The sequence below is a fragment of the Octodon degus genome, unplaced genomic scaffold (assembly GCF_000260255.1).
Source record: "Octodon degus isolate 3935 unplaced genomic scaffold, OctDeg1.0 scaffold00021, whole genome shotgun sequence".
Taxonomy (NCBI): Eukaryota; Metazoa; Chordata; class Mammalia; order Rodentia; family Octodontidae; genus Octodon; species Octodon degus.
The window spans coordinates 9,701,039-9,722,794 of NW_004524597.1; the positions used below are offsets into that span (position 1 = coordinate 9,701,039).

Consider the following 21,756-nt stretch of genomic DNA (forward strand, 5'->3'; position numbering starts at 1 on the left):
TTTTTTTTTTTTTTTGCAGTACTGGGGATTGAACTCAGGACCCTGTGCTTGCCAGGCAAGTGCTTATTCTACTGAGCTATCTCCCCGGGCCCAATGTAAACAATTTTGACATCATGTTACAGATAAGCATTGAAAAATAAACCAAAGAACCATAGTATATTCTATCTTTAACTATGTGTAAACCATGTTTTGTGAATAACTTCAATTTCATCAAAAGGTTAGTATATTTCATTATTTATAAAATATCAGTATTAATTTTGAGTTGGCAGAGGTAATCTAACCAACTACTACTACATTTGGTACTAAGGATAACCTTTCAGTGAAATTATTGACAGGGCCAGGGAGATGGCTCAGTGGAATAAGCGCTTCCCTGGCAAGCACAAGGGTCTGAGTTCAATCCCCGGTTCTGCCAAAAAAAAAAAAAAAAAAAAAATTATTGACACTGGGCAGCTGCACTGAGGATGCCAATGTGTAACAGAGGGGTCACGCTTGGAGTGCCTATCATCCTGGTCTTCTAAATATGTACTTCTTGTCAGGACATACCAATTATTGCCATACTGTCTCTCAAGTAAAGGTTTTTTTAAAAATAAATAAAATTATTGAATGAAAGACAGACAACCTCATTACCTCATAAAAAGATGGCAATACAGATGTTGGGGAGTTCTTGAGAGAATAGAGTCGGTGGGCTCCCCAAAGAGCCATACCCACAAAGAACACAGCTCCTCTCAGCAGTGGGGCATCTTCCATGTAGGCTCTGAAAGCAAAACAACCCCCAGAAAAACTACGTGAGTAGGGCCCTAGCCCTGCGTGGGGTCCCCTGAGGGTCTTGGAACTTGCAGTGCCCATAATAATCCCTGTACTTTTAGGGAAAAAGTACAGCTAGAGAAAGGGTAAGGGAAGTATGCAGAAAACACAGGCCAGCAACAACTGATTCCTTTGTATCTATTCAATGCTAATCACTCCTTGACTATAACATGAGCCATGAACCATTCAAGATCCAGGGACACAAGACTGAGTGAGAAGTCTAGTGGGAACAGAAGCTACTCAAAAAAGTCACAGAGGATAAACTTCCACCTAAAATCAATGAGGAAAGCCATGGACCCAAGGGCAAAAGCTACCCAGCAAAGTCAGAGAGCTGAGGACTACTCTAAAAACTCTGGGAATGGGGCTGGGGAAATAGCTCAGTAGAACAAGAGCTTGCCTGGCAAGTGCAAGCGCCTGAGTTCAATCCCCAGTTCCGCCAAAATAAATAAATAAAATAATAATAACTCTGGGAACAATTAGGACTCAGCAAAGGTGGGAAGAACATTCTAGCAAGAGGAAATGGTATATACAAAGGCTATCAGTAGCAGAGGGAGTAGCAGGAGAAAAAAGTATGACAGATCCATAGGGCTGTGCCCCTGGGGACCTTGATCCACAGAGAGGCTCTTTGTCCTGGGAGTGCTGGGAACCACTGTGGACTCAGGTGAAAGGTGACACAATCAGATCTGATATGGAAAAAGGTCTCTTGGCTGCCATGTGGAGAACTTTCAAGGGATAAGAATGGATGTCAGGAACCAAGAGCTGAGCATCGCTGGTGTGGGCTGTCTACCAGGCAGAAGATAGAACTGGGCTACTTCTCAGGATAAGAAACAATAGGACATACTGATTTGGCTGCAGGTGAACACCATGAATCTAGTCTTGTAACAGGATTGTAACTGAGCCACACTAGTCATCCAGTGAGGGAGGAGGTTCCAAGTTCAGTTACAAACTTTCTGACTTGCCTGGTGGGAGAGGATGGGAGATAACGTATATGATATGCCTGCTTTAATGAAGGTTCCTTGGGCTGAGAGGAAAGCTCAGCGGACTAAGCACCTGCTTAGGTAAGTGCAGGGACTGGGGTTCCATCCCCAGCACCACATGATGAGCCAGCTCTGCACCCAGGCACAATAAGTGGCATGGTTGCGCACACCTGTAATCCCAGTGCTGGGAAGGCTTAAAACAGGAGGATCACGGTGAGTCTGAACTGCATAGCGAGACCCTGTACCCAAAACATTTAAAAAAAAAAAAAAGGATTCCTCAAACAGACACCCAACAGCACCAGGCAAAGTCCAACTTTATCCACACTAGGCAAGTGTCAGTACAAAGCAGCTTCCTTATGCAGGCTTCCAGTGACTGATCCCATCCCACTCACCTGTCACCTCAGCTGCCCAAACTCACCTGTCCTCCATGATTCGGCACATATTGTAGATGGCACTGTGGCCCAGATGGGTTCCCAAGAGGTTACGCATGAGCTAGGAGACAGAACACATAGCATAGGGACTAGCAGATACAAATTCTATTAGGGCATCCCAATCCCATCAAGGACATCCCAGTCCTCACACTGCCTCACACTGTCACTGCAGCCCTATGACACAGCCAGCTCACCATGACCTCCTTCCAAACCAGAGTTTACAAGGCTTTCAAATGCCACCCAACCCCTAGCCTCAGGTCAATAGCTTGGGAAAGACCACTGGACTGCCCTTAACAGGCCACTGCCTGGTGACTCAAAAAACTGTATCATAAACATTGCAGATGGCCCTTTCTACCTGGGATTAGGATGTTATTCCAAACCAGGTGTGGTGGCATATACCTGTAATCCCAGCAGGATTATAACTGCAAGTTCGTGGCCAGCCTATCCTATATAGTGAGTTCAAGGCCAGCCCAAACTACATACCCTGTCTCCAAACACAAGCCAGAAATCTAGCTCAGTGGCATAAGTGCCTGGAGGCAAGTGTGAGGTCCTGAGTTTGATTCCCAGTACCAAAAAAACCCCAAACAAACAAACAAACAAAAAAGAGTGCTGTCCCAAGAAAAGACTCCTCACCTTCCAGCAAGGCTCACAGAGTTCCTTGACGTTAATGGTACGACACAGGGTGACAATGAACAGAGGGAGGCTCTCAGCTGGCAGACAGTTGTAGCAAACCACAGCATCTAGCACCTGCAGGGAGACCTGCAGGAGGGAAGAAAAGGTCATACTGGTACCCCACAGTCCCATCTTTCTTTCCACTGCCCAAGTAGCCTCACTTGGAGTCACAGAGCACCAAAACAAAACAAAACAAGGAATCACAGAGCAAGACAGCATACATTTGGGAGGTATTCCTGTGCTCATCCTGTGCCCCATCCCAATAGGTCATCAACACTATGCTGCCCCATTATAAGGTAAAGTTCATGATAGAGTCCACCTAACTATCTTAACTAGGCAGACCTCTGTAACTCAGAGGCGCTAAGCAACTGCCTGGGGCCACAAAGCCAGAGCGGCACACAGGACTTGACCCCAGAATCCCAGTCTTCCAGAAACAAAGGTGCAATCAACTATCTCAAGAAGGGATGTCACTGACCTCTATGTCCACTGAGGACATTGTCCGGATGCATAGCAGACAGATCATGCTGGAAGGAAGAACCAACGTCAGTTCAGAGTGTGTTTCTTAGAAGGCTGAACAACTACACTTCACGTTTTAGTCACTCAGTGAAGTCAGTTACGGGAGAAGCACATCCTTCCTCATGGTCCCCACTCTGTGCCAGCGCCTGCCCCCATGGACATCAAAAGATGTTTAAGAAAATAATGACAAAAAGACAACAATGAAAGTATAAGACCATTCTACTTCCAACTCCTCTATTTATTTGGTAGCTTTACTGACTTCATTCAATTGGCAGAGCCAAACTTAAAGCAGTAGGTTTTGTTTCTTTTTTTTTAATTTATTTATTTATTTATTTAGTGTGTGGCTAGCTCAGCCCGCCAGGGGGCGGGGCTGGCTGGCATGTGGTGCTGGGGGATTGAACCGAGGTCCCTGTGCTTTGCTTGGCTTAGCTTGTTCTAAGTAGGTGCTTTAGACCACTGAGCCATCTCACCAGCCCAGGAAGTAGGTTTTTAACTTTACCTTATAATGGGACAGCATAGTGTTGATGACCTATTGGAATAAGACTAAGTTCTTTTCTATTCTTTTCTTTTTCCAGTACTGGTGATTAAACCCAGAGCCTTGTTCCTGCCAATCAAGTACTGTCCTACTAAACTATACCTCCAGACCTTAAACCGTTTTCTTACTGAACCATTGATGCGATGTGTTCATCAAGGTAACAGCTGTTGAACTTGACCAAGTTCACAAGCACCAGCAGGAATTCTGAGGACAAGCCGACATCCATCCATTGTAAGACAAAGTCCGCTGTGGGAGGAGAGGACAGTAGCTTGCTGAGAAGTCAAGACTACACCTTCTCCTCACCTCCTCAGGAAGATGAGTCTGAATCCCATTACTGCTAAGAAGCATATTAGCAGTCGCCTTGCAGTCACAAGCAGACTATTCATGGTGTCCAAGACGACTTAGTAGGAACACACATAGGAACCACCGCATAGGGACCACCTCTGCACACTCCCAAACAGCCTGAGGGTCAGAACTGGGGAGCAGTAGGACTGTGCAGTTCACACTCAGAATCCCTTTGCAAGGGACACACATTATGGGGTGGATGTCCAGGAGACAGGTTCCTGGGTACTCCCATCACCCCAAGAGTTTCTGGAAGGAGACATATAACATGCATGGTGGCCTGCAGCTCTCTGCACCTCTCTTGGAGCAGATCAGACACCTAGACCCATCTCTCAACCTCACAGCAACAAAATCTCACTCATATTTGCTTCTTCCTCCTTCCTCTTCCCACAACAATGACATGAAGTCTGGAGTCTCACCAAAATGTCTCATTGTCAAGGTACAGGGAGTCAACTAAGTGGTGAAAATTCAAACTGAGCTCAAACAGCACACACTGGGCAAGATAGGTTGACAATAGCCTCTCCTAACAACAGACAACCCACCACCCACCTACTTTAAAGAAATCTTCGAGGCCTACTTCCTAATCACTCTGAGCCACCAGCTGGAGTAAAGCCCAAGAGCTGCACCTTGAAAGAACTCCTTGGGAAATCCAGGTGAGTAGAGCTGTCTGGCACTGCGTCCCTTGTAGATACCCCCATGTCCTTCCCCATTCCAGATTAAATTTAATCCAAAGTCAGAGAAACTTCACACTCAGTGTGACACCCACCCAGTTCTTCTTCCAAATAGGTGATATGCCTCCCATTGTCTGTGAGGGCCTTGAAAACTTCCAGCCTTTCATGAAGGTCTTCATTGGAAGGATAATCTTTGATGACTTTAAAGAATAGAGCTCTGAGAATACCCAACCGGTCACCCTAAAGACAAAAACACCAGGTCAGCAAGCCCTGCTAAGTTCTCTCACACAGCTGTCTTTCAATAGGCCAGAAAGTACAACAGGCACTGACACACCAGGTCTGGCCTGCTGTCCTTCTCTCTATTTACAAAGAATGGTTTGGCAAAGCCTGTGGGCTTGGGATAGAGGACCACAGTCACTGGTTGGCAACTGACTTGTATGTGTGGACTACTTACTGCATTGGGCTCTACGTATGTCAGGTCATAGAGCAGGGACAATGCAGCTCTTGCCTCACTCAGCTCACAGCCCTGAGTAGATCCATGCATACATATCATGATGACAAAGGCCAAAGGCACCAGGTAAGGGACAGCACAAGTGGACAGGCCACTCCAAGCAGCTGGGCCAAGAAGGAAGAAACTGACCACCAGTGGAGAAGTCTTCCAGGTAGGAATAACAAGACAGGCCTTGAGGGTTCAAAGGTTTGAACACTTCTGCCCAGCTGCAGCCTGGTAAAGGAGGAATCCTCCAGCTGAGGGACAAGGCAGCAGAAGCATGGTAACAAGGCCCATATCAGGCATCGTTCTCTACCTTCTCATAAATTTCATCTTTCCATCCCCAGAAAATCCCAGAGGAAGGTTCAGTCACCACCCCCTCAAAAGTGAGGAGGTAGGCCAGGGATACAGTTCAGTGACATGGCGCCTGCCTGGCAAGCACAAGGTCCTGAGTTCAATTCCCAGTACAAAAAAAAAAAAAAAAAAGTGAAGTGAAGTGATAGAAGCTCAGGGGTTCCAGTAACTAGCCAGGGTCACACAGATAGGAGCAATGGTACAATGCTCACATAGGGGTTCTGGAGGCCCTGTTAACCACCAGACCCATACATGACACCCCACCAAAGAAAAAAAAGAGTCCATATCACTGGTAACCTGCCATCAGCCGAAGTTCATCAGGCTCCTCCCCTTACCTGCCCCTGCACAATAGCCTTCAGCAGAGCCAGCACTGCATGTCGAGCCTCTGGTGGGCGCTCTGGCTGCAATAGGTCCTCAACAGCCTTCCAGAGTGCTTCCACTGCATGCTGCCACCAACACAATGGGGACAACAATAAGGGTATGGTCTTCAGGAACCCTGGCCCCTTGATGCAAGAACATGACAAAGCAAAGGACAGAGCAAAAGAATGGGGTCTTCTGACTTAGAACTGGGTCCTCAGCAGCCTGCAATGACCACAGGTCTCAGAACCACTTTAAACCTCCACAAGTCCCTTTAACTAGTCTAGGCCAAAGGCTACGGAAAGAAGTCAACAGGCAAGCCAATGGAGCAGTCTTGGCTTTCCTAAGACTGCAAAAGAGTCTGCTGTAAAGTTGCTCAGACTCTAGAACGAACGCCATGAGAAGTCTCTGAATGAGATGTGCAGGGTGGGGTCTTGGCCTTCACCTTACCCAGAAACCCTGGCTCATGATTTTCCTCTTTGTGAACTTAGTAGATGTGGACCACTCAGCGGTTCCCCTATTACCACTGAAGATGCTAAGGACAAACTCTGCATAGCCTTCTGAAGTCTGCTTCTCTCAGAACTCCCACCAGCTGTGGGAACTGACTCCTGCTGCCCAGAGCCACCCAGACTCAAGTGCTGTTACACAAGCACTTGAGCTGGCTCTTGTATCCCCTTTCTCACTCTTCAACCACTCCTTTTAGTAATGGGGACTACAAAGGTTATTAATTTTTAGATGTTAGGTTTGCTGGAACCCTTACCTCCTGTGTTGCACTTACAAGATTCCTACTGATACAACCTGAGGAGCAACAAAGACACTGAGTCTGTGGACCATCCCAGCTCTTATAGGTCACCTTATCTATGGGCACAACATTCCATACCTACAAAGGCAAGGTTCTCAATGTGGACCCTATTTTTTATTTTACTTTTTGATAATGTACAGCTTGTATATTTCCAGCAAACTGCTGAAGATACAGTAGCCACTTCTCTTAGCAGAAGTGAGTCACCTCCTGAATCTCACACACGCAAATGCAGGACAAGGTCAGGAGGAGCTCTAAAGTGCTCTACATCAACACTATCCCCTAGAAAACCAGCCACTTTGCCCACAAGACAGCATGAGACTAGAAATTATCATTAAAAATATACACGTGGTGTCTGTTCTGTGAAGGTCTGTCATGCCATCAACCGGTCACATTTCCCAAGTAAGCCCAAAAGCATGGTGCCGTGAAGCAGTCTGTGAAATCACACCCTCTCTTGGCATCCCATTATCCTCACAGCCAAAGGTGTAATGCAAAGATATGCTCCTGCAAACAGAAAACTAAAGGCTTCTGTTTTCTTCTAAATTTAAAATTTTTAGGTGGCATCTCTGAGGCAAACCTACCTCTTCAAATTTCTTAGTTTTTGCAACGTCACTGATCTGCCCTATCACCCGGATGCGATTGTTAAGGCCACATTCAATGCTCAGTTCCTAGAAAGCAAAAAGAAGAAAAAGAGGCCGGTACTCAGATGACAGGTCTCCCTAATTCCAATCACAAACCATCCTACAAACTGCTCTGCTCTGCATTTTCTACAGGAGAGCTCTGTAATAGATCTCTATGAATGAGGTTTTAGCCAAGAGCTTACTACTGGACCTCAGCAGCCTAACAATGAGCAATGCTTTTGTTTTTGTTTTGTGTTTTTTGTTTTTTACTGGGAATCGAACTCAAGACCTTGCACTTGCCTGACAGGCACTGTGCTACTGAGCTATCTTCCTACCCTGTTATTTCTTCATAACTGCAAAGTTTTATTAAGATAAAACTCACGGAAAGGGGCTGGGGAGATAGCTCAGCAGCATAAGCACCTGCCAGGCTAGTGCAAAGTCCTGAATTCAATTCCTGGTACCTAAAAAAACCTCACAGAATATAAAATACACCCCTGCAGCAATTTTAAACTATGCAATTCAGAGTTTAATATATTCATGATGCTTACATTTCCAATTCCAGAGTATTTTCATTATCCTAAAAGGAAATTACAAATCAATTCCTTCCTCTCTTTAGCCCCTAGCAACCACTGATTTTGCTTTTGGCCACTCTGGATTTTCCTATTCCAGACACTTCATGTAAATGGACTTATGCATTATGGGGACCTCTATGACTAACTTTTTTCACTCAGCACATTTTTAAATGTTCATTCCTGATGTACCCTGTGTCAGCAGTTCAGTCAAATCCAGACCGAGCTGGCCCCAGCACCGGGCATGCTATGCCAGCCACAGAGACCAGGTGTGGTGGCACACACCTGTAATCCCAGCGCTAAGGAGGCTGAAAACAGGAGGATCACTAGAAGTCTGAGCTGCACAGTGAAATCCTGTACCAACTACATTTAAAAAAAAAAAAAATCCACTTTTCCCAGGAACTCATGTATTACCAGTTAACACCTGCTATCCCTAGCCACCTGTGATGACGAAAGTGTTCAGGTCACAGCTGGCAAAATAGGTTTTCTTCTGGCAAGCACAAGGGCCTGAGTTCAATCCCCGGTTCCACCAAAAAAAAAAAAAGTTTTCTTGCATCAACACCTGAATTCTAACGTAAGTATGCTAGAGCATGTCACCAAGATCCTGATGCTAAGTGTCCTAAGGAAAAACACATATGTAAGCCTCTATAATACTGGGGACAGCAGCCCTGTGCAGTCATCAACAACCCATCCCCTACAGAACCGTGACAAACTAGTCTTTCTCACCCTCCTCACTACGCTAAAAAAGCCACAGGCAGTTTCACTCACTCTCAGGATTTCCGCTGTGATGATAAACTCGGTCTGATTGCCTTCTGCAGATCTAGTATTTGTCCTTGTTCGAAGTCCCAAAAAAGTCTTGAACTTCTCCTTCAAGCCGGAATCTTTGTTTGCTGGCTTGGCCATGGTGGGGAGGGGCCCAGGAGAGGGCTCCTCTATGTAGAACAGACATTGGAAACACCTGAGAAACAGCCCCCGCCCGCAAGCGCCACCTCTGACCTCCAACCAAACCGACCCTAGTTTCTAGGGGATAGAACCCCACCCCCATCCCGTGGGACTACTCAACCACAGCTGGGCTAGCGGGCCACAAAAAGTACGGTAGACGCAGGCCTAGCCTGACTTGCTGCCTGCTCAGACACAGCCATCTGCGCCCCTATCCAGGAAGCCACTTCTGCCACCTTCTCCCTGGATGAATGAGGACCTGTTGTAGGAACACCTGCAGCAGCGACCCGCTCACACCCGCCATGATTTATAAAAGCAAGGAGGCCTTAGAGAGCAGCGTAAGCTGCAGTGGGCGCGGCTGAGGTCTGAGCGCATGGAACCCGCCTCCCCGCCACCCGGTCACCACCGGGCTACACGAAGGTCTCAGCCGGCACGAGAGGCAGTGTCACCAAGAACCACTCACCCCGTGCGGCCGCCCGCCGCTGAGAAGGGCTCACTCCCTGGACCCCCTAAGCCGCCGCCGGAAGCGTAACCCGCACTTCCGGGGGTGGGATAGTGCCGAGCTCCGCGCTGGGCGTGTCGGGAGTCGTAGTTCTGCGCACCCTGAGCACGTGACCGGCCACGGCGCGGCTGGAAGGCGTGCTCAGCCGCACCAGACATGAAAGCGGCGGTGAGGATGGTGACTCGCAGCCAGAGCCGAGCAACTGGCTTTGGGTCGCTGGGAAATGGGGAAGAACCCCCGCCGCCTGGGAACCGAGAGGTGGCTGCAGGTAGCTCAGTACCTGGCCAGGCCGCGGAAGTGAGGGAATGGGACGGAGGCCTGAGGGCTAACACTCCAACCCAAGACGCGGCAAAGCCCGCACGCGCCACCGAGCCATGTGTTCCTCCGAGTGGCTCTGCGGTTCCACCCCGGCCCTTTCTCGGATGCTGCTAGCGATATCTAGGCGTGCGCAGGCACACGCCCGCGTCCTGAGCGAGAGAGTTTCGGTCCCACCAGCCTTCCGCAGGGCGGTCTACTTGTGCCAGGCTGGCTGTGCGGCACAGTAGCTCTGTGTTCAGAGCTGCTTCCTTCTTGGCCACACTGGCTGCCAAGAAACGCCGCACCAGAAGTCTTCCCCCAAATGGAGAGTGGCTTAAAGAGGAAACAGGAAAGGGCATGGCATTTATTGTTCATGTCCCGTCCTTAAGGACCAACCTACTGTGGGCCAGGAAGCAGGACTCAAGGGACTAACAGAGACCGTGCTGGGACTTCTATAGATTTTACCAAAGCAGGACTTCCATAGGCACCCAGGGCACGAGGGAAGTCTGCACAAGGACACCCTCTGGGGCAGGCATGGCAGAGGGAAGGGTGTGCAGTGGGAAGCAGGCAGGTGATGGTGCTTCCCAGGGCAGCAGGTGCTTTCATGGCCTGAGAGAGTTTGGACTCATTTTAAATGCAAAGGGAAGCCTAGAAGTTCTGAAAGGGTAGTGACACAGTCTGACTTGAGTGTCAGAAAGTTAGATGCAGCTGAGTGGACATACTGGGGCATAATGGTAGAAGCTCTTACTAGAATCCTGGTAGGCTAACTGTAGTTTTACAGGGTTACATCCTCTGTCTTGCAGAGAGCAGAGCACCCCCACTGGGGTAGCTGAATGAGAGATGTTAGGCAGTACCTGTGCCCACCTTTCCCTGGTGGCCCCCACTTGAAGGACAGAGTGGTGCTTTTTTGTTGTTGTTTGGAGACAAGGTCTCACTATGTAGTTCAGGCTGGCTTTGAACTCACTATGTAGCCCAAGTTGGCCTTGAACTCATGGTAATCTTCCTGCCTCAGCCTCCCAAGTGCTGGGATACAGGTACTTGCCACCAAACCTGGCTGAATGCTTTTTTGCAGAAGAAAGAAAAAAACACAGGCCTGTGAAACGACAGCGGAAGGTGCAGAAACTGCACGTGGCCTATGAGGCCTCAGATGGTGAGAAAAATGAGGGGACTGACCCCCTTGAGGTGACAGTTTGGGAGCCACGGGACTGGAAGCAGGAGCTAGCCAATATCCGCACCATGAGAAGCAGGAAGGATGCGCCTGTGGACCAACTAGGGGCTGAGCACTGCTATGACTCCAGTGCCCCACCCAAGGTAGGCAGGGGCCCCACCTGCCCTGATGACATGCCTCCCTCAACAAGGAAGACACTTGCTTCTGTCTAGCATGGGACAGCCTGATACCTGGCAGCTCTTAGCTAGCATACCCCCTTGCAGGCAGCACAGGGCAAGCCCCCACTTACCCTGTTAGCCTTGGTGGGTAAAAAGTCCAGAGGGACAAATACAGGTTGGATGGAGGGCTTGGCTGGGGCCTGGCTCAGAGTGAGCTGCCACAACCCATTGTACCCTGGTTCTTGTCATTGCACAAGCAGGTACGAAGATACCAGGTGCTGCTAGCTCTGATGCTTTCCAGCCAGACCAAAGACCAGGTGACAGCAGGCGCCATGCAGCGACTTCGGGCCCGGGGTCTGACAGTAGACAGCATCCTGCAGACAGATGACAACACGCTAGGCAAGCTCATCTACCCTGTGGGATTCTGGAGGGTGAGTCTGACCCATAGCAACAGGGCTAGGGTGGCATTGGCCTGGCAGAGACACAAAAGGCAGGGAGCAAACGTACCTTCTTCTGGCCACAAGTTCCTCATGCCACCAAGTAGCCAGTAGGGTGGGGTGGTAGCAGGCTTTGTGGCTAGTACTTTGTCCCTGGAACTCTTTGGCCTTTCCTGTTTGCGCCCCTTCCTTCCTCCACCTCCCCACCCAGCAACCTGCCCTTCCTTTCCTTGCCTTCCCCTTTGTTTACTCCGGGCCTCCCTCGGGAGTGTCACCCCAAACAAGCTGCCCCCACCAGAATACTAGTTGGTGGGTGGACAGATCTGTTGGAAGTAGCTAGTAGGTGGGGCTCCTACTTAGCAACTATGTGGGCTGTAGTCAAATAGGCTTTCACATCCCTCTTTATTCAGGCACAGAATGGGGACTGCCTGGCGGGCTCAGCAGCTGGTAGGGCAGTCTGGGGCTCCCACCTTCCTTGCTGAAGGCCCAGGTTCTGAGGAGCCCAGCTCTGGGAATGGCTGGCCTATTCAGCCTGTCTCAGCCTTTATTCAGGGAATGCTGGGGCAGAGAAATACAAGCTGGGCCCCACAGACATGTCATTGGGTCATGTGGACGGAAGGCAAGGTCTAGCCCTGCCTTTGGTCTCTGTCAGAGGCATCCCTTGGGTCTCCCTGCTCCCCTTGGCTCCTTCCAAATATCTACTGAGGAATGGGTTGAGCAGCTCTGGATTTCTATGTGTCTCTTTGAGATCTTGTCCTCCCAGGTCAGGTTCCCCCTCCCCTCCCCAGGACTGACCCCTTAATCATCTTTCAGACCAAAGTAAAGTTCATCAAGCAGACGAGTGCCATTCTGCAGCAGCACTACAATGGGGACATCCCAGCCTCTCTGTCAGAGCTGGTGGCACTGCCAGGCGTCGGGCCCAAGATGGCACACTTAGCTATGGCTGTGGCCTGGGGTATTGTGTCAGGCATAGGTGAGTGGCACCTGGCACAGGAAGAAGGGATGGGCTCTAGGCTTGCTGGCTGCTGTTGGGATTCTTGATGTCATGTGACCTTGGACCTGGTTCCAACCTGCACATCCAAGACTCAACCTGAAGAGTTAGGAAGGTGTTCTCAATGCTAAGTTGGCCAGCCCTGCCATATTAACAGCAGGAGCTCTAATTTACTGAGCATTATTACCTGTTGGGCTCTGTGAGGGGCCCTGAAGCTAGACACAGGTGTGTGTGCCCCCTGCTGAAGAGAGATTCAACAAGGAGTGCTGCGCCTGCGGTCACCGCTGATGGGAAACCCATACATGCTGCAGAGCCTAGGCTGAGCAAGTGGTATCTAGAAAGACTTCCTCAGGTTGTTTCCACCAAGAGCTCAGGGTGAGGCAGGGTTAGCCAGACTGAGAGGAGGAAATGCATTCCAGACAGAAGGGACAGCATCTGCACAGCTGTGCAGCAGAAAGCTGTGAAATGAGACACCTGAGTGGGGAGGTTTGGGGCAGGGGTAGGGCCCATCATGGAATCCTTTTCCTGGATGTCACTTGCTGGCACTAGAGATTTCAGTGTGTAGAGTAAGGCAGACTCCCTGTGGTAGGGATAGTACTGCTACTTTCTTGGACCTTTGTCTAGAAAAATTGAGGTGCCTTAGCTACATAGCAGGGCCCAGCCAGCCCAGAAACCAAGAAAGTGACCCTAGCCTCTCCTTGCCCCTTACTCTGAAATTCTGCAGAGGTTCTGGGGACAGAGGTCATTCCTCAACAGGTCCCTGGGCAGGCAGCCTTGCAGCACTCCCTGACAGGCAAGAGCAGCTCAAGGCTCAGAGCTGTGGGTGGGAGCTGGCAGCTACAATTGAGACTGGATATTATTAATCCCTGCAAAAACCAGGCTGAGCAGGAGCAGGCCACAGCCTCCTCCCCTACCTAAACTCTCAGTGCCACCTGCCAGCCTCCTTGTAGACACTTGAGCTTGTCTGAATACTGTCCTCAGCTGCCTGCCCATGTCCTGGAGTGCTTGCTGTATTGTGTTTGGGTACCTCTATGAGGGAAGGGCCCATGGCCAGGCAGGGCACTGTATTTTGAGTACAGTAGACACAGTCAAAAGGAGTGTTGGAAAGTCACTCTCTCTGGTCGTGGACTTGACCATCAGAGACCACAGAGCTGCTTCCTAGAGGAGGGGAAAAATCCCCTTCACATAAAAAGCTAGAGCTGTAGGTTATAGGAGCCCACCCCAGATGTTTTGTTTCCAGCTGGGCAACCTTGGGTCAAGTACTTGGCCTCCTTTCTTCAAAGCCAATGAAGAAGTCACCCTATTTAACCACAGGTGTATCAGAAGCCCTTTGGGCCAACACAGAAATCTCAACCATAATGTAGCCTTGGACTGAGTTGGGTGTCCTAAGGAATATGGTTAGCTCTGTATTAGAAGAAAACAGGCTCAGAGTTTCTAGGATATGACACTCGGCCATCATCCTATGCCTGCACCCAAGCATTGGCAAGGCAAGGGAACTTACAGGGATTAGCTTCTTATGGTGAATACTGAAAAGGAAAGCAGAGCTGAGATTGCAGCTGGCCAAGAGGCCTGGGACAGAGGAGGAGGCCCTAATGAGTAGGCACCCAGACTGAGCCTCTGCAGCAGCCAGATGGTAGGAGTAGGGGTCGAGCAGCAGCCCTGACCACACTCCCCTCTCTGTCCCCAATAGCTGTAGCGGAAGATTCCAGCTCTGCAGCAGTGATCTCAGACAAGCCTGCTAGATCCAACTGCTGCTATCCAACCTAGTGCCCAAAGCCAGAGCCTAGGCCAGGCAGGACCTTAAACCACAGGAGATGAGACAGGAAGCACACCAGGCCCTTCATGGACCAGAGGTCAACTGGGAAAATTATGAGCCAAGAGTATACACTGGGGTTTTTGCTTTTATGGGTTTGGGTTTTTTTTGGAGTTTTGGGGGTTTTGACACTGGAAATCAAACCCAGAACTTCATATGTGTCAAGCACACACTGTATCCTGGATGTTGCATACTTTGGAACGAACCCTGCCTGGTCTTATTTTACACCCACAGGTGGTTTATAAAGAATTACCATGCTGGGGACCTGTGAGATAGCTCAGCAGACTAAGCAACTGCTTAGGCAAGTATAGAGACCAGAGTTTGATCCCCAGCACCACATGCCACACCGGCTGTGCCCCTAGGCACACCATACCGGCCACCAAGACCAGGCGTGGTGGCGCACACCTATAATTCCAGCACCACAGAGGTTGAAAACAGGAGGCTCACTATGAGACCCAGCTGCATAGTGAAACCCTGTACCAAATACATGTTAAAAAAAAAAAAAAAAAAAAAGGCATGGTGGTACATCCCTATAATTCCAGCATTTAGGGAAGCTGAGGCAGGAGGATGGCAAGCCATCCTATGGCTGGCTACATAGTTCAAGATTAGCCTAAGAGGGAAAAAAAGGTTGGGGGGGAGCTGGGCAGGGAGATGGCTCAGTAGAATTAGCACTTGCCTGGCAAGCACAAGGGCCTGAGTTCAACTACTGGTTCTGCAAAAAAAAAAGATCTGGGCCAGGGAAATAGTTCAGTAGAATAAGTGCTTGCCTGGCAAGTGCAGGGTCCCGAGTTCAATCCCTGGTACCACCAAAAAAAAAAAAAAAAAGATTAGCCTAAGCTGAATACTTATTTATTTATTTTTTTGGATACAGGGTCTCACTATGCAGCTCAGACTCAGTGCTCCTCCTGTCTCAGCCTCCCTAGCACTGGGATTACAGGCATATGCCACCACGCACGGTTTCAGGGCCAGCAGAATACAGCTGGGGTTCCAGAGCCAGCATTGCATGTGGTATTAGGGATTGAACTTGGGTCCTTCTACTTGCCAGTCAGGCACATAAACCACTGAGCTATCTCCCCAGCTCCAAGCCTGAACTAAATAATGAGACCCTCTCCCAAACAAAAATCAGAAATGAGATACTGAGCTGAGGCTGATGATGGACCTGCCTAACTCTAGCAAGTCCTTGACCCAGGATAGCTGTTACTGTCATTGGGCCAGAATCTAGAGCAGAGATACCTTCCTACCCACCCACACAGTTGGCATCAGGATTGCTGGGACTGCATTCTACCAACCTTCCCTGGCAATAGGAGGAAGGCCTGCAGGGGGCTGCAACAAAGGAGAGACTGTAGGTCTAGTCCAGCACTTGAGATGCAGCAGCTGTGCAGCCAGGGCTATGTACTTCCCATCTCTACTCTAGAGCTTTCAGGTGGGCCACTCAAACCCCCTGCCCACATATATACTCAAGGAGTTAGGCCATGATGGTTTGATGGAGTAAACTGGTTCATCCTGCTCTGTCTCCATGCAGCAGTGGACACACACGTGCACAGAATTGCTAATCGACTGAGGTGGACCAAGAGAATGACCAGATCCCCTGAGGAGACCCGCATTGCCCTAGAAGAGTGGCTGCCCAGGTGCATTGGGATAGGGGTGTACTGAAGGGTGGGCCTCACCTTTCTCTCTCTACATTGACATGGCTTTCGCCTCCACAGGGAGCTATGGAGTGAGGTCAACGGGCTATTGGTGGGCTTTGGCCAGCAGATCTGCCTGCCCGTCCATCCTCGCTGCCAGACTTGCCTCAACAAGACCCTTTGTCCTTCTGCCCAGAGCTTCTAAGGGCCATGAGGCTTCAGCTTGGGTCCTGTTGTTGCTATTACCTATGAAGTGCCTTTGGGGAGGGGGTCACAACCTGTGTAATAAAGCTTGGGGATTGTTTGTAACTAATGTCTGACTATCTACAGGATCTGAGGGCAGCCAGGAAGCATGTGTGTATACTGCTCATGGGTGTTAGGCTGGGTTTCCTGGGAGAATATGACAGCCCATGCTGTGTACTCACAGAGAAAAGAAATAGTGACAGCCAGCTGCTAGGAAGCCTACAGTAAGTCTCTGACTTACAAACATCCGAGTTGTGAACTTTCAGATAGGAAGGGACCTCACATTGTGAACATTCATAGGTGGGAACAAATCATGGAAATAGTTCACATGCCTACATTTGTACTTACTGTACATGTGTTAAGGTAACTGTAAAAGTAAAAATAGTTTACAGTATGTGTGTTTGGTTTTCCTTATGCTTTACAGTGTATATTTGTGTCAAAGGTATATGTCTCACTTTCTCAGACTTACAGATGAATCCAGTTTATGAACGTTCTCCCGGAATGAAGCTTCTTCATAAGTCGGGCACTTAGTGTACTGGGAAAGCATCCCTGTGATCCTTCACACCCTGTCCATCTATAGGCCCAGAAGCTTCTCAGCCCAGACTGCCCACTCTTGAACCTGTTTACCCTAAGAGCTCCTTCTTCCAATGCCCCACTGCATTGAGAGCCACCTATCTTGACACCAGGCATGAGGCTTGACCTATGTGTAGTGCTCTATATGGAGAGTAGCTTGTAGAGATACTGAGCTCAGACAGCACAGGGGAGGTAATAGTGGAAAGCTGGAACACACCAGGTGAAAGAGATGGGCCAAGGCCCCAGAATGTGCCACAGAGGGTAGGGCAGGATGGATCTGGGCATGGGGGTCTCAAGTAGGAGCAGGAGTTGAAAGCAGCTTCCCTGACTGCAGCCTGACCTCAGGGTTCCCTAGAACAGCTTCATCTCCCCACTCCCTACTTCCCAACGGAAGACTTAAGACATGATATCAGGTTCCAAGGCAAGGTCTGTTTAATTTTTAGCGCGCGCATGCGCTATGGCTTACAAGGCAAACAGCAGTGTTGGTCGGTATAGGGTTCAGGGCACTGAAGAAAGAATAGAGTCAATGGGATGTCCATGTGGATGGGCACCAGGCAGGCATAAGGCAGAGGCTAGGCCTATAGGTCTGGGGTCCTTTGTGGGAGTAGTTCTTAAACCCACACTCCTCAGGTCTGGAAGCTGGGAGGTGGAAAGGGGAACCTGTCCGGAGACTGCCCTCCTGGGGGCATGGGCCTCCATCCTCAGGCCCCTCATTGAGCCCAGGCACAGCATTCCAAGTCCTTAGTGTAAGAAAGGGCTGAGGTCTGGCCTAATAACCCTCCACATAAGGGAGGGCAGCTCCTATAGGCACGTTTGGCTTCCCCAGCCTTTCCCCTGAAAAAGCTCACATGAGCATGGCCTGAAGGCCCCTGGCTCTGTCCTGTTTCCACTCAGGATGGTGCTACTGAGGGGGTAGGGAGGAATGATTTGCAGAGAAAGGTTTGTTTTATTACAATTATTTAGAGAGCAGGGAACAGGGAGCCTCTGGTATTAAGTGGAAATGTGTGGTGCAGGAGATATTTGGGGGCGGGGGAGCAAAAACAAATTCCTTTCAGTAGGCCGGGGACAGAGCAGCAAAGGCCTGACAATTGTCATCCTCTGGCCCCCTTTCTCTCTACCACTGTCTCTCTTGTCTCTTTCTGTCTCTCTCCCCATTTTGCTGGGACAGTTCCCAGCACATAGCAGGCTGGAGATAAGACAGAGGCTCACCAGGGCACAGGTTGCTTTCTGGATGGAGATGAGACTACCCTCCAGTTCACTGAGGCGTGAGGAGCCTTAGGCAGGCCAGAGATTCCACATGGGCCCAAACATGTAGGGAGAGGCTCAGAAGTTGCTGAAGATCTCACGCTTCCGGTTCCAGTCCATCTGGGGTGCCCTCTTGTTGACCCGTGTGGCCCGAGCCTTCTCCTTGGCCTCAGCTGCTGTAGGGCTCAGGTGGAGGCCACTCTCTTGGAATGGATCTCGCTTCCAGGTACCACCATCCTGGAGGCACAGGGAAGGCAAGGTGTCAGAAGTGAGCTCTAGACCTGGGCCCCAGACAGGCACCTTCCCAAGAAGCTTACACAAGAGGCTACCTGGGGAGCAGGGCAGTAGGTATAGGAGGGCTTCCTGGAGGTGGTGGCCCCACTGTCCAGGCTGCAATCTCCTCAGATACCTATCCCCAAAGCCTCTGTCACACCCATGTTTGAACATAGCAGAGTTACCTCAGTGTCCTTGTCTGAGCCCAGTAGGTCACTTCGGGATGAGCACACTGAGCCACCATTGAGCTGGGGAACCAAGGGCAAGGCAGGGCTTCAGGGTTCCCACCCAGGGAGCCACTAGTGTACACAGATAGACACATGCACACATACTACAGCTGATCACACACACCTTTGCTCACTACAGCTACACATACACTCCTTTGTACATACCACACCTTTGTACAACCTTGCATGCATGCCTTTATACACACACTATACCTTTGCATGCAGCCCTTTGTGCACATGAATTCCACAAGTGTATCTACTACTCCTTTGGTACTGAGCACCAATCCTCTACTACTGTCCAGATCAAGCTGAGCAGTATTCTGGGCACCCAGCAGTGAACAGGGACATGGCCAGTCCTGGCCTGTCACAATATGAGGGCACTATTTATGCAGGAATCACCTATGAGTATCATCTGGGTAGAAGCCCGGGCCAGCTTCCAAAGAGGTGTGGACTACCGGATAAAATAATAGCCACGTAGTACCAGCAACAGAGAAAAGAGGGCAATGGCCCCAGAACTCCAGGTACCTGCCTGTCCTGTGTGACTAGGGCATGGTGCTGACCCAGGGCAGAGGGCAGGATCCTCACAGAGGGTATTAAAGCTGCAGTGATGGGGTCAGACATGGGTCTGGGCCTCAGAACCACATTACTCAAGGCAGAGATCTCCAGGGAAAAGGGGGCCTCTCTCGGGCCTGTAGACTCAAGAGGTACACCGTGGTCACCTGGGCCCACCCTCTCACCTGGGCAGGGCTCGTCCCGTTGGTAACTGGTGATGGCAGTGGACCTGTGGGGACAACATGTCAGTGGCTGTTCTCCCCCCACATTGACCCTACCCCACACCCTCAAGCACTGGCCTACCTTCCACATGCTCTTCGGTGGGTATGACCCGCAGCTGCTTGAAGTGCTCATCAGTCTCAGGGTCCACCACCAGCAGCCGGGCTTCATGCTCTCGTGCCTTGATGCTTGCAACAACCTCAGCATGGCGCAGCCCCTCCACGTTCTGCCCATTTACCTGCCGCCACCAGGACAGGGTCAGCAGGACCCAAGGAGCCCAGCCTGCTACACACCCCCTAGCCAGGTGTGCCATCAAATATTCATCAAAGCCACCACCAGCTGAGGCAGCAAAGAGGAGTGCCAGCTCAGGTTCCCAGTGACTCCCCTCCTTCAGCAAGGACCTGAGGTCCAGACATGGGACACACATGGTATATCAGTTGGCATGGTACCTCAATGAGCCGGTCCTGGGCACGGAGACCAGAGTGGGCAGCAGGGGAGCCTGGGTCCACAGAACGAATATACTGGCCAGGCCGAGACTTGTCACTGTGCAGATTAAATCCATAGCCCTGAGGTCCCTTTTGAAGGTGACAGAGCCGAGGGCGCAGCTCTCTTGGGGGCCCAGAGACATCCTGCAATAACAGTGGTGGGAGATCAGGCTCTAGCCTCCCAGCCCTAGCAGCCTTATATCCCGACACCAGCCACCACCTTAGCAGGGGGTCCCAGGTCTCAACAACAAATACTTCATCTGATCCCTGCCCCAAGGTCTCAGTAAGGCTCCCTAAGATCAAGTTCTTACAAATGTGAAGTATTTTCAGTTGGGAAATCTGCCTTGTGGGATTGTTGAGAAAATTCATGCTATAGGGTAGTGCAGTGCACTGGCTGGAGATGTAGGGAGAAGCTAGGTGAAATTGAGCTACCATCTATCACAGAGACTCACCAACTAAGAAGGCTACACCCCCGGGGCCTGCCTGTGCATCCCTTCTCCCTGGCTTCCTGCCCTGCTTCCAAGGCCTGGTCAGCTCTGTTCCTCCAGGAGGTGGGCCGTGGGCTGCAGCCTGTGTGGTGGCTGTGTTTGCTTTCACATTCCAGTGCAAAGCAGAGTCAGTCCCAGCCATGTGGCCCAGAAAGAAAGAGCCAGGCCTGGAAGGGGAACCCCAGCCCTGCCCCCACCAGCCCACTGGAAATAAAAGTGCACTCAGTACCAACAGGGAATCCCCACTGCCACCCAGGACCCTACCTTACTTTACCTCTGGCATCCTGCAGCTGAGCTCCAAGACAGGGGATTATGTAGGCAGGGGGCAGGCCCGATGACCCCCACCCAGCCAGCGGCCAGAACAGTGACTGCGGTGCTGAATGGCCATTGGTGCTGGTGCCCAATTACACATTGCAGTGGCTAGGGTGAGTAGGCGGGTAGCAGCTCAGGTTTCTGAGGGCAGGGCATATGCAGGTGACAGTGGGCTGGTCCCTCCCTCACCTTCCATCTCCCTGCACCGTTTCTCAAGAATTTTTTTTTCTTGGTACCGGGAATCAAACATGACCTTGCACTTGCCAGGTTGATGCTGTGCTGCTGAGCTACATCCCAGCCCTCCCTGCATCTTGTCAATCAGAGATGTTGAGCCAGGCTGGCGCACGGGCCAGCACTAGGGGAGGGTCGCCTCAGGTCTCAGGGAAGGTCTCCAAGGCATGGGCACCTATCCTTCTGTAGGCCTGGCTGCTTTAGTTGTTCCATCTTTGAGCTCATTCCAAACCCCAAATTTGACTGGGAAGTTCCTTATCCATGGGCAGCTGCACAGCTATGGAAGCAAGTGTGTCTTCCTGCTGCCTTGCCCCAGGGTTCTGGCCCTGCTCCCAAGCCTTCCCAGCCTGTGCCCCTGCTCTGGACTCCTTCTCTTACCCCAAAGCCTGGCCAGATCTCATCTAGAGTCTACTGCTGATCCTCTGAAACCTTGCTGTGTGGCCACCATCTGGTTCCATTTCACTAGAAATGGCAGGGGTCAGGCTGCTGCTGCTCAACTGCCCAGAGACTCAGCTGACCACACATGGGCTGAGTTTCAGGGTATAAGGGCTCCAAAGTCTCTAGAGCTCCACTACATGGACACATTTTCTCTGTCAAACAGACCTGGAGGTCCAGGTGAGGGGCTTTGGGATAGGTCTTGACACTTCTCCACAGAAGTGTTTCTCAGGGACATATACCATTAACACACAGCCTGAGATGAAAAGGAAGAAACAGGGGCTGGAGAGATGGCTCAGTGGTCTAAAGCACCTACTTGGAACAAGCTCGGCAAAACATCAGGGACCACGGTTCGATCCCCCAGCACCACATGCCGGCCAGCCGCGCCCCCTGGTGGGCTGAGCCG

The 21,756-nt window shown here is 50.6% G+C and overlaps 3 protein-coding genes across 19 annotated transcripts in view; 1 reads left to right on the forward strand and 2 right to left on the reverse strand.

Moving 5' to 3' along the window:
* Tsc2 (TSC complex subunit 2) overlaps positions 1-9,619 on the reverse strand; it is a 38,522-nt gene extending 28,903 nt beyond the window's left edge. For 7 of the 11 annotated variants that reach the window (XM_023711863.1, XM_023711866.1, XM_023711867.1 and 4 more), the window contains exons 1-10: positions 9,540-9,619; positions 8,906-9,069; positions 7,530-7,616; positions 6,128-6,295; positions 5,044-5,188; positions 4,064-4,181; positions 3,360-3,408; positions 2,846-2,971; positions 2,200-2,273; positions 628-754 (exon numbers count right to left, since the gene is read on the reverse strand). In XM_023711863.1, coding sequence (XP_023567631.1) covers positions 628-754; positions 2,200-2,273; positions 2,846-2,971; positions 3,360-3,408; positions 4,064-4,181; positions 5,044-5,188; positions 6,128-6,295; positions 7,530-7,616; positions 8,906-9,040 — 1,029 coding nt within the window. In that variant the 5' untranslated portion in view covers positions 9,041-9,069; positions 9,540-9,619. The remainder of the gene's footprint in view (positions 1-627; positions 755-2,199; positions 2,274-2,845; positions 2,972-3,359; positions 3,409-4,063; positions 4,182-5,043; positions 5,189-6,127; positions 6,296-7,529; positions 7,617-8,905; positions 9,070-9,539) is intronic. The other 4 variants (XM_004627871.3, XM_012513954.2, XM_012513955.2 and 1 more) reach the window with 2 other exon arrangements.
* A 36-nt stretch (positions 9,620-9,655) lies between these two features.
* Nthl1 (nth like DNA glycosylase 1) lies at positions 9,656-16,300 on the forward strand. Of its 2 annotated transcripts, none has more exons than XM_004628107.2 (6): positions 9,656-9,846; positions 10,948-11,186; positions 11,462-11,632; positions 12,452-12,611; positions 15,965-16,070; positions 16,149-16,300. In XM_004628107.2, the coding sequence occupies exons 1-6, from the start codon at positions 9,735-9,737 to the stop codon at positions 16,270-16,272; spliced, it is 912 nt and encodes a 303-aa protein (XP_004628164.1). In that variant the 5' UTR covers positions 9,656-9,734; the 3' UTR covers positions 16,273-16,300. The 2 variants fall into 2 exon arrangements, with proteins under 2 accessions (XP_004628164.1, XP_023567636.1); XM_023711868.1 differs by having other exon boundaries at positions 9,693-9,746.
* Positions 16,301-17,902: 1,602 nt separating this feature from the next.
* Slc9a3r2 (SLC9A3 regulator 2) overlaps positions 17,903-21,756 on the reverse strand; it is a 13,742-nt gene continuing 9,888 nt past the window's right edge. For 5 of the 6 annotated variants that reach the window (XM_023711499.1, XM_023711498.1, XM_023711500.1 and 2 more), the window contains 5 exons: positions 19,849-20,028; positions 19,484-19,637; positions 19,366-19,409; positions 18,587-18,649; positions 17,903-18,365 (listed from right to left, as the gene is read on the reverse strand). In XM_023711499.1, coding sequence (XP_023567267.1) covers positions 18,207-18,365; positions 18,587-18,649; positions 19,366-19,409; positions 19,484-19,637; positions 19,849-20,028 — 600 coding nt within the window. In that variant the 3' untranslated portion in view covers positions 17,903-18,206. The remainder of the gene's footprint in view (positions 18,366-18,586; positions 18,650-19,365; positions 19,410-19,483; positions 19,638-19,848; positions 20,029-21,756) is intronic. The other variant, XM_023711497.1, reaches the window with a different exon arrangement.